Source organism: Neopsephotus bourkii, unplaced genomic scaffold (genome assembly GCF_033783945.1).
Source record: "Neopsephotus bourkii isolate Nb327-2 ecotype Australia unplaced genomic scaffold, CSIRO-AGI_Nbou_v1 NB_1376, whole genome shotgun sequence".
Classification (NCBI taxonomy): domain Eukaryota; kingdom Metazoa; phylum Chordata; class Aves; order Psittaciformes; family Psittacidae; genus Neopsephotus; species Neopsephotus bourkii.
Window position 1 is genome coordinate 1,674,119 of NW_026901855.1, and position 11,350 is coordinate 1,685,468.

General features: G+C 42.3%; 1 protein-coding gene across 4 annotated transcripts in view; it reads left to right on the top strand.

Moving 5' to 3' along the window:
* Positions 1–10,338, top strand: part of MIA2 (MIA SH3 domain ER export factor 2) — a 38,938-nt gene extending 28,600 nt beyond the window's left edge. For all 4 annotated transcript variants that reach the window (XM_061367348.1, XM_061367347.1, XM_061367350.1 and 1 more), the window contains 5 exons: positions 1,475–1,609; positions 5,656–5,787; positions 8,335–8,411; positions 8,784–9,009; positions 9,795–10,338. In XM_061367348.1, the coding sequence (XP_061223332.1) occupies positions 1,475–1,609; positions 5,656–5,787; positions 8,335–8,411; positions 8,784–9,009; positions 9,795–9,943 (719 nt within the window). In that variant the 3' untranslated portion in view covers positions 9,944–10,338. The remainder of the gene's footprint in view (positions 1–1,474; positions 1,610–5,655; positions 5,788–8,334; positions 8,412–8,783; positions 9,010–9,794) is intronic.
* Positions 10,339–11,350: the final 1,012 nt, after the last annotated feature.

Genomic DNA, 11,350 nt, shown 5'->3' on the forward strand with positions numbered 1-11,350 from the left:
TCTCATTAAGTCTGCATTTGGCAAGAGGAGAGAGTACCTGTGTTGTCAAAAACATTAAATTTTATTGGGGATCATGATGCTTGTTTTCCTCCCTTTGTTCTAAATTTGAGGCAGTCATTATATGTGGAAACATTTTCTTTCCTACTGATAAAAGGGACCAGGAAGGTTTTCTGTAAGGAGTAAAATTCAGAGATTGAGGAGTAGGTAAAAGCAAGCTGTGGTGTCATGGGTTGTAAGGGAAGAAAAAACACTTTTCATATTTTTGATGTTGATGGATAATGTAGATAAGTGCTAGAGTGGAGTTCAGCATCTGTTACAGGTAATAAAGAAGATACTATTTATTTTACTATTACTGTTAAACCTATTGAAGCTTGTACATGTTTCCTGGGAAATATGTCTGTCTCTTCTATAAGGATTTAATTAATCAACATTGATTTTTAAAAGAGCAGCATGGACTACTTATTTAATTATTTGTAAAAAGTGTATGTGGGTGCATATGAAAATTGATTAATTTTCTAAGTCAGAAAAGTTTGAGATTCCGTGTTCAACTGTAGCTGTACCACACACAATGAAAATCATATTTGACAATTTATTTGTAGAGAGACAGTAAGTAATGAAACTGAGCTGTCCAATGTACCTTGTAAATGTAGCTCAGCTGTTCCTGGTCAGGAAGAGTAAAAACTGCATTTCAGGATGCAGTATAAGCAAGCAAAGAGACTATGCAAAGACATAACCACTGCCCATTTCACAGTCATGCACTAATGTAACTTGTGCAGATTAAACGAATGATGTGTTTAAATAGTGGCAGCTGCAGAGCGATTATACTGCTCATCTCACTTTACACAAGACATGAAATGGCGTCAAATTTAGGTTGAATTTTAGGATAGAGAATGAGACCAGAATTCAGTATTTTTGTAATTCTTCAGACCTGTTCTATTTTAAAGGAAGCTTGCAACCTAAAATCACTGGTTGTTACACTTCCTCTTGCACCTGCTTATGTGTTGAGCAGGTGTGTTCTTACTTATTTTCTTGAATAAAGAATTAGAACCAGAAGTGTTGAATGTAATGTGGTATTTTCTTATGATGAGGGTATTAACTTTCAGTGTGCTACTTTGGGGTTTAGCAGCAGGTATTTTAGTACTGAGGAAATGAGTTATCTTGAGGGCAGTAGTTTCTCTGATTTTAATAAATTGAAACTCTGAAATTATTATTTAAAAAAAATAAATGCAGATATTCTAGATTTAGTTCAACAGGAGTGCAAAGTTTTTAGTCCCAAACCAGCCTTTTAAAGACTTCTAGTAAACATAACTGGTCATCAGCAAACAGCTGGAAAGTCCTGTGGAGCCATGTGCCTCTCATATGTTGACAGTGTTGCCGTTCCTTGATTTATTTTACTATTTTCAGGCTTAAGGAAGAAAGCCTTAATAGAGGATTTAAAATACCTGGGTAAAGAGCTATCTGTTTCTTCGATTAGGATCCAGAGGACCAATGTATGAAGCTGGTGATGAAAGAGGAGAGCTGAGTTCTGATCCCCACAGACCACCTTCAGATACTGGATCTCTGTCTCCTCCTTGGGATAGAGAACGCAGACTAATTCTGCCTCCACCAGGTACAAAAATCTGCTTAGCTACTGTATCTATGGAAAAAAGAGTTACTGACTTTCAGTGTATATAATTAAGTATGTTCTGCTTAAAAATATGAAATGTTTTCTTGGAACTGCATGTGCAACTCCACTGGAAAAGTTTTTTATAGTAGTTTTTCTCCCTTCTTTGAATAGGGTGGTTCACTTGCACTTCCATGCTGTCTTTTAAATCTATATTGGTACTAGACTGTCAACTGTTCAGTTTCATTGTTTTACTGGGAGCTTTAGTGCATCAGAAGAGCGGTCTAGGCTGGATAATTTGTAAGAAATCTGAGAAAGTAAAAACTTTCAATTGTACATTAGCTTTGAATAAACAAACAAATAAATATAAGGTAGCTAATCATAGAATCATAAAATAGTTAGGGTTGGAAAGGACCTTAAGATCATCAAGTTCCAACCCCCCTCCCATGGGCAGGGACACCTCACTCTACACCATATCACCCAAGGCCTCGTCCAACCTGGCCTTGAACACTGCCAGGGATGGAGCATTCACAACCTCCCTGGGCAGCCTATTCCAGTGCCTCACCACCCTAACAGGAAAGAATTTCCTCCTTATATCCAATCTAAACTTCCCCTGTTTAAGTTTTAACCCATTACCCCTTGTCCTATCACTACAGTCCCTAATGAAGAGTGCATCCCCAGCACCCCTATAGGCCCCCTTCAGATACTGGAAGGCTGCTATGAGGTCTCCACGCAGCCTTCTCTTCTCCAGGCTGAACAGTCCCAACTTTCTCAGCCTATCTTCATATGGGAGGTGCTCCAGTCCCCTGATCATTCTCGTGGCCCTCCTCTGGACTTGTTCCAACAGTTCCATGTCCTTTTTATGTTGAGGACACCAGAACTGTACACAATACTCCAAGTGAGGTCTCACGAGAGCAGAATAAAGGGGCAGGATCACCTCCTTCGACCTGCTGGTCACGCTCCTTTTGATGCAGCCCAGGATATGGTTGGCTTTCTGAGCTGCAAGCGCACACTGAAGCTGGCTCATGTTCATTTTCTCATCGACCAGCACCCCCAAGTCCTTCTTTACAGGGCTGCTCTGAATCTCTTCTCTGCCCAGCCTGTAGCTGTGCCTGGGATTGCTCTGACCCAGGTGTAGGACCTTGCACTTGGCATGGTTAAACTTCACTATCAGCCCACCTCACAAGCGTGTCAAGGTCCCTCTGGATGGCATTCCTTCCCTCCAGCGTATCAACCGAACCACACAGCTTGGTGTCATCAGCAAACTTGCTGAGGGCGCGCTCAATCCCACTGTCCATGTCAGTGACGAAGATGTTAAACAAGACCGGTCCCAACACCGATCCCTGAGGGACACCACTTGTTACAGGTCTCCAGCTGGACGTTGAGCCATTGACCACAACTCTTTGTGTGCAGCCATCCAGCCAGTTCTTTATCCACCAAGTGGTCCATTCATCAAATTGATGTCTCTCCAATTTAGAGACAAGCAGAGGGGGAGTTGCCCTTTATGTTAGGGATAGGCTGGAGAGTATGGAACTCTGTCTGGGGACAGGTGAGCAGATAACAGAGAGCTTGTGGGTCAGGGTTAAAGGGAAAACAGCAATGGGAGACATTACTGTGGGGATCTGTTGCAGACCACCTGATCAAGAGGAATCTGTGGATGAAGCACTCTATAGGCAGATAGGAAAAGCCTCACGCTCACAGGCCCTCGTTCTCATGGGGGACTTCAACCACCCTGACATCTGTTGGAATGATGGTACCGCCCGGCACAAGCAATCCAGGACGTTCCTTGATTGTGTGGAAGACAACTTCCTTCTGCAAGTAATAGAGGAACCGACAAGGAGAGGTGCCATGACTGACCTTGTGCTCACCAACAGGGAAGGGCTCGTTGGAAATGTGGCACTCCAGGGCAGCCTTGGATGCAGTGACCACGAGATGGTTGAATTTGAGATCCTCAGGACAGTGAGAAGAGCGTGCAGCAAGCTCACTGCCCTGCACTACAAGAGAGCAGACTTTGGCCTCTTCAGGAGCCTGCTTAGTAAGGTTCTATGGGATATAGCCCTCGGGGGCAGGGGGCTCAAGGCTCTTGGTTGGTCTTCAGGGATCACCTGCTACAGGCTCAGGAGTGTTGCATCCCAGCCAGAAGAAAGTGCAGCAGGAGGGCCAGGAGACCTCCTTGGCTGGATAAGGAGCTGCTGAGGAAAATTCAAATGAAGAAAGAGTCTTACAGATAGTGGAAGCAAGGACAGGCGGCCTGGGAAGAGTACAGGGATGTTGTCTGGGAAGCTAGGGACCAGGTTAGGAAATCTAAAGCCCAGTTAGAGTTAAACTTGGCTAGGGATATTAAGGATAACAGGAAGGGATTCTACAGGTACATAGCAAATAAAAAACAGATTAGGGAGAACGTAGGCCCCCTCAGGAAGCTCTCGGGTGAACTAGCTACACAGGATTTGGAGAAGGCTGAGGTTCTGAATGACTTCTTTGCCTCGGTCTTCTCTAGCAAAGGCTCTGACCGCACCACCCAAGTCTTGGAAGGCAGATGCAGGGACTGTGAGAATGAAGACCTTGGGCCCACTGTAGGAGAGGAATTGGTTCGAGACCATCTTAAAAATCTGAACGTGCACAAGTCCATGGGTCCTGATGAAATCCATCCGCAGGTCCTGAAGGAGCTGGCGAATGAAGTTGCTAAGCCGCTGGCCATCATATTTGAAAAATCATGGCAGTCAGGTGAAGTTCCCGATGACTGGAAAAAGGGAAATATAACCCCCATTTTCAAGAAGGGGAAAATGGATGACCCGGGGAATTACAGACCAGTCAGTCTCACCTCTGTGCCTGGCAAAATCTTGGAGCAGATTCTCCTGGAAGGCATGCTAAGGCACATGAAAAACAACAAGGTGCTTGGTGACAGCCAGCATGGCTTCACTAAGGGGAAATCCTGCCTGACCAATTTGGTGGCCTTTTATGATGGGGCTACAGAACTGATGGACAGGGGTAGAGCAGTTGACATCATCTACCTGGATTCGCGTAAAGCATTCGACACTGTCCCACACAACATTCTTGTTGGAAAACACTATGTTTTTCAAACAAATATTTATATTAATAGTGCAGGAGTACCGTGGTACAGTCGACCTGTTTGACATGTTTTCATGTTGATACTGCCTCTTTGATAATTAACAGTAAAATTGGTCTTAGCTCACTTCTTTAGCTAAACATCTGTATTGCATATTATCACTCAAGGAAGACAGACATGAATCAAAAAGGATGCTACTGATATTTCTCAAGTAAACAATGCAGGGGAAAGGACAACATTCCTGTATACCTGTAGTAAAGTAGAAAAAATGCTACAGAAGTTAAAGCTAAACAAATAAGTACACAGATTACAGTGCCTCAGTTGCTAGATACAGCAAGCAATATTGTAGTTGCTACACTTTTGTGTGAAAGCACAATTATAAAACTCAAAGTCCACTCTGGATGCAGTTTCACATTTGCCAGATCTGATCTGTTGACATGATACTGCAGCGAGGTTGTCTCATTTTGTTGACCTGAGCTGTGTTCTTACCCCATTTTTGTACTTGGATCTCATTCATACAGTTTTTGCCTTGTAGGTTGCATGATTTTTTGCTACACCTGATGCTAGGAAGTTGGTGAAAACACATTATAGCACTATGAAACATAACAGAAAACAGCACTTTTATCTAAGAATGGCTTAATATGTGTAGTACCTTATTTTGCTTTTCACCTTCATTGCTATGCTGAACTTTCATTTCAAGGCCTCGCTGTTTATAACTTAGACAGTTGTAACTTTTGAAATGCTACTGTGTTAAACCAAAACATCAATGAACTTTCTCTTTTGCAGCTCTTAGAAACAAGCTATACTATATACTTGGTGGGATCCTGTTTTTGAGGCTGTTTTAGGATTTGTTTACTCACCCTGATTAATAGTGACTTTGGATATTTACAAAAGTATAACATCCAGAGATTTTTGCTGGCCTAAAATTGTATGGAATGGGGGCATAAATCTTCACTGATCTGTTTTGCAATCTCTTCAATGTTAGGTGAGCCTTATGCTGATCCAGTTCTTCCTCCTCGAAGACAAGAAAGATTTTTCCCTAATCCTCCAAACACTGGAAGACTTTCTGGACCAGCAGAACTACGAACTTACAATGTGCAGTCTTTTGATAAAATAGGTGGGAATTGCTTCCATGGTACTATCAACTGGTAGCTCACAGTGCAGTTGCCCTCAACTTAATCACACATTTCACTGACCCAAGTACCATTTGTTTTAAATTGACCAGTTACATAAATTCTAGTTTGTGGTACTTAGCAACAGCCAGAAGCTCAGAGGCAAAGTTTTGGTGACTTAAACCTCATCATTGAAACAGTTTTAAGAGCTTTAAGTGCTAATTCTTATTAAGCAGTTTTCATCCTTACGTAATGCCTAGTAAGTCACATGTGTCTGATTCATCAGCTAGGCTGAAGACATTAAATCACAACAGAAACTTTGCCACACAGCGTTCAGCTACTGATACATTTAGGAGTTACCATATTTGCTGCCCGGTTTCTGCCAGTAGGAGAGAGAACCTTTGTTACTTGGTGTAATGATGTGAGAACTGGGAACGCTGGGTTCTGTTTCAGGTTGAAGATTCAGGTTTTACAGTAAGTTGTTCTCTCCTGGAAGCCAGTTCTGTTTCTGTATAGCCAGTCACCTTCCTACCTTCTTTCCCAAGCCAGGAAAGCCCTTTTCTCAAGCCAAGAAATCTGGAGAGGGACTTCTTACAAGGGCATGTAATGATAAGGACAAATGGCTTTAAACTGAGAGAGGGAAGATTTAGATTAGATATTAGGAAGAAGTTCTTTACTGTGAGGATGATGAGACACTGGAACAGGTTGCCCAGAGAAGTTGTGACTGCCCCATCCCTGGCAGTGTTCAAGGCCAGGCTGGATGAGGCTTTGAGCTCCCGGCTCTTACGGAAGGTGTCCCTGCCTGTGGAAAGGGGTTTTGAGCTAGGTGATCTTTAAGGTATCTTCCAACCCAAACCATTCTGTGATTCTCTCTGTTTCACTTCTCACTTCAGTTTTCTAATACACTGCGTTCCACTGAGGTCTCTCTTCTAGCACCTAAATGCTGACTGAGAAACTGGAGAGGTGTGCTTTCTTTGCACTCACTTTTTGCATCCATTTTTACCCTTTTGTTCAGCTGCTGGCAAGCAAAAATTAAAAAAAAAAAAAAGATCCCCAACAATGTAAAAGCTGTATTCAATTCTTGGGCAGCTCAAAACCTACTTAATGGAAACAGGGTTTTGGATAATCTTACTGCTGGCATTTAGCAGTCATTAAGCATATGTGAATGTTGCTTTTTAGAGACATGCAATTTCACTAGACTTGGGTATTTGTAAAAAATAGCAAAAAACCCTCCAACAAATTAAACCCCCCACCCCACAGAGTCTGACTGCAGAACAGTAGCGTGTCTGTCAGTACTGAAATCCAGGCTCCAACTTGAAGGAGAACGTTATTTAAAGTGAACACACCAGTACGTGTTTCCCTAAGCTGGGGTGGCTAACTCTACAGAAGCATTCAACTTGAAGCAGGTACCTGGAGCAGGAAATGTCTCATCAGAAAGAAAGGTTAAAGCTTGACAGAGTTTATGAGCAACTTTCCAGGGATTTAAAATGGAAAGTGTTGTGCAGTATTAGGGCATGAATATTCTCTACATGACAGAGAGTTTAAATGCTTCAGATAGTTAAGTAACAGTATCTTTAACAAAGGCAGCACCTGCTTGAAGTGACAAGGCAGATTTCTGGAAAAGACCTGTCCATTAAGAAAAGAACTTTGTTTGCTTCAAAGAAGGAATTACAACATGTAGATGAAAAATCTGTCACTTGTTAGAAGTATGGTTTCAGTCTTGTGCTTTTTAGTGTTGTCTTGATTCAGGCAGAAGTGGAAGAAATCTGCATTTATTAAATCTCAGGTTTTTGGGTTTTTTTCTGGGGTTTTTGATTTTTTAATTTATTTTTTAAGAAAGGAGTACCTTTAGTGTCCATATTTAGTATATTTGTACCCAGTCAGACTCTCTTCTGACAATTCCATTTAATAATTTTCTCCAGTTACTGAAAATACTTGTTCTCAGGGAACTATAAAGGTAAAAATGCTGAATTTCCTGTTTTGTTCTTATTTCTGAATGCTCACCCAGAACTGGTGTAGTTATCAAAGTCTCCTTGATGTTTAGCCACTAAGGAAGGAACCAGGTTTTGTCAGACTTGAATGGGATTGCTGTCAAGCTCTATGCCAAGAGCCTGTCATAGGGCAGTCCCAGAGTGAGATTTCTACCAAAGAAATAAAGTATTAGCCGTGAGGGAGGGGAAGAATGGAGCTGTGACAGTAATGTTGAGATGTATTGCTAGGAAAGTGCATTTATAACTTCTGAAAATAGTAAAATGGAAGGAAAAGTCTTATTTGGATACAGGAAACTACTTTGGAAAAAGCTGCAACCTTGCAATCCAGGTGCAGTTTGTACAGAAGCTGGGAGTAAATATTCGGGCTTAGCTTTGTGTTCCTCAGTTGTCTTTCAGGCCGCCTGCAGAACAGTTTCTGGGTACAGCAATATTTTTCTTTGTAATTTTTTTTTCTCTCCTTGCCCATGTATCCTGATTTCAGAAAAACAATGCTGAAAAATACAGAAATGGGTGGTGGAGAGGAGCTCTGCACTGAGTAACATGTTTAACTTTTGCATGCAGATGGACAAACATCTTCCGAAAATGGCCCACGAACAGAACCAAGTGGAAATGGGATGAAAGACCATTCTAACCTTAGTGTAAGTAGCTAAAAGAAGCTTGATTTTATGCAAAATATCTAGGAAATATCTAGGAAAACTTGTCTCCAGTACATGGGTCACATTACGTTGCACTGTGCAGTCCAAATTATAAAATGATATGTATACTTTCATCACAGCACTTAATGTCTGGTGAATTAATTTTGGTGTATGACTAATTAAAACCCAAAAGATTAAACTATGGCCAATGCACATAGATAGCCTTGCTCGGGATTATGCTGTAGCTGAGGAAGAGTTGGAACTAGCTGTTACCAAGTGTGCCAGCCTACATGGAAGTGGGCCTGATAGGGTTCGGGGTATTCCTTTCCTTAGCCTTTTCTTTAAGCTAACTTCCCTGTTTTCGTTGTGTTGCAGAATTCACTACCTGATCAGTCGCTGGCATCTGAAGGTGACGCTGTCAGTTCAGGGTTTGCTCCTCCACCTTTCCCTCCAGTCAGACCTCCAATGATGCCTGTGGATCCTAGACCACCTTTAATGCGACGGGGACCTCCTTTTCGTCCCCCTCCTCCTGCTGGCATGTATGGACCACGTGAATGTTTTCCAGTACGAGACTTTGGGATGCCACGCCCTCCACTGCCAAGTAAGTAGCTTTTGCTGGCATTTCATTCAACTTGATCCACATCAGTGCTTTGTGCAGGTGGTGAGTAACCACGCTGGGTGAACACTTACACCTTCACTTGCACGTACTTCTCATTTCAGCCAACTCAGAGCATCTTTCCTGATTAAGGTTAATTGCACTTTCTTTTTCACAGTTGATCACATTCATTGATAAAAGTTTTTACAGATAGCTTTGGCTGGAAAAGACACATACTCTTCAGCATTTAAAGGGTTATTGTTTGGAGTAGGAAAGCAAGTAGATGCTTTCCTTAATCCTTTTTCTCCTACGAGGTTGCATCATATATAGATCTTAAAGTTTTCAGCTTTTAGCTTTGACTCAGTGTCCATGCAAAGGCAGGCATTTGGGACATACCAGACATGTAAGTATCAGACTGAAGGGCTTCTTTCTGCCTCCTGCTGTTTTCTGATTAATCTGTGAAGAACAGATCTGTCTTCCAAAATAAAGGGGAGGTGTGACAGCCAAGGGCTGCTAGAGCAGACCAAAGGGGATGGTGGCAGCGGCAACCCACTAACAGTGACTGGCTGCTGCTGTGAGCCTGTCACAGGTAACTATGGAGAAAAGTGATTGTTTTGTCCTCCTCCTTCCTTTATCTCTTGGAAGCCTAACACCTGAGCTAAGTCTACTTTGCCCACTACTTTTACTCCACCTAGTTAGGTGGGTCAGTGCTGAGCAGCAGTAGCATGGGGTGGGAGAAGCAAGGATGTCCTTAGTGTGATACTAACTGGACCGCTCTGATTATCCCACAGTAAGAAATCCTTTTCCAGTGAGATCTTATCCTCACTATCCACCACCACACCCTGGATTTTTGCCTCCACCACCTCCTCCTGAAAACAGAGTTGAGCCACCTCAGTCAAATTCATCAGCAGTAGAACAACCTGACCCACAGCAGACTTGACAGTCGTTTTGAGTGCTGTGCTGAACTCTTCTGTACTCTGCAACTGGCATCTCTCCTTATGTTAAGTAACCATTGTTACTTAGGTTTTGCTCAAATTGAAGCTTAATAGAAAATCTTCAGGATAGTGTTTTGTAAATAAAGAATGAAATAATTATGAATATTGTGAATAAGTGATTTCCATTGTACAATAGCCATTTTTAAATTATTTCTAACTTGAGTAATCTCAAAGGTGTATAAATTTAAATCATGTGAACCATGTTTTAAAAGTCCAGCTGCTTTTGTCCTCGTTTAGCTGAACAGGGACTCTCTCTGCATGCCAAAAGTGATGGTTGCAGCTTTATGAATAGATGTAAAAACAAACCGAAACAGTTAATAAAAGTCTACTGAAAATGAAAGGACTGTCACTGGGAATGTGGTACTACAGAAGTGGTTGAGGTGAGTAGGTATTAATATTATTCCCTACTACCTGCATACTGGTAGTTGTATCTTTCAGTTGTCAGAGCTTTATTAGAGGGACAATTGTCCTGCCACTACAGAGGGAGGGAAGGGGAAGTAGAAATGTAAAGCAACTCTCCCATCACTCCTCCAAACTGGTAGTGTTGTTTGAAGATGTACAGATGGGTTTATGACACAGGAGCAGGAGTCATGGCGCTGTGACGCTTGCCTTTGATGAAGCATGTCTGCAACAAACAGTGGGAACTGCAACTGGCAGTTGGGAAGCTGGGTGGGACAAATCACCCCTTCCCTATTTCTTCAGCTCTGATGGTGGAGAGCACTTAGGCTTTAACAACAAAGTGCCCACATGGGCTGGGGCAGGAGACTGTTGTGAACATGACTGCCTATCCTGACATACAGTCCAGGTAATTAAAACTGCAGGGTGCAACACAGAATTTCTTGTCTAGAGCAGGCACAGAAGCAAGTATACCAAATACACTTACCAAAAAAGCCAACAGTGGTCAAGACCATGTTGCTATGGTAAACATCTAAAAAGCCCAAACAAACACACCCTTTGAGACATGAATTGTGTCTGTGTGCATTTTGTAGTGTTTGTGAGGCTTCACAAAATGTGCAGAATTAAGAAACCAACCAAGAAGTGGCAGACCACATCATTTTGGGCCTATAAAAGCAGTTGTTGTGGTGCCTCATTCACCAGTTTGTGCCTCTTTCCTTGTAGCAATGGCCATCACAACAGGCCCAGACAGTGCACTTTACTGCAGCCAGGGCACAGGCATTTCCAGGCAGAGCCTCCCTCCGTGTTTACTGTCTTGTACAAGCTGAAGACTTCTGCTCGAGGCCTTTGGCTGTTTAGCTTCAACTCAAAACCCACATAATTACAACACAGTCATCTCGTAGGAGACCCTTTAAGATAAATAAAGCAGGAAGCTGTTTTTAGCAAGCCCTCACTTG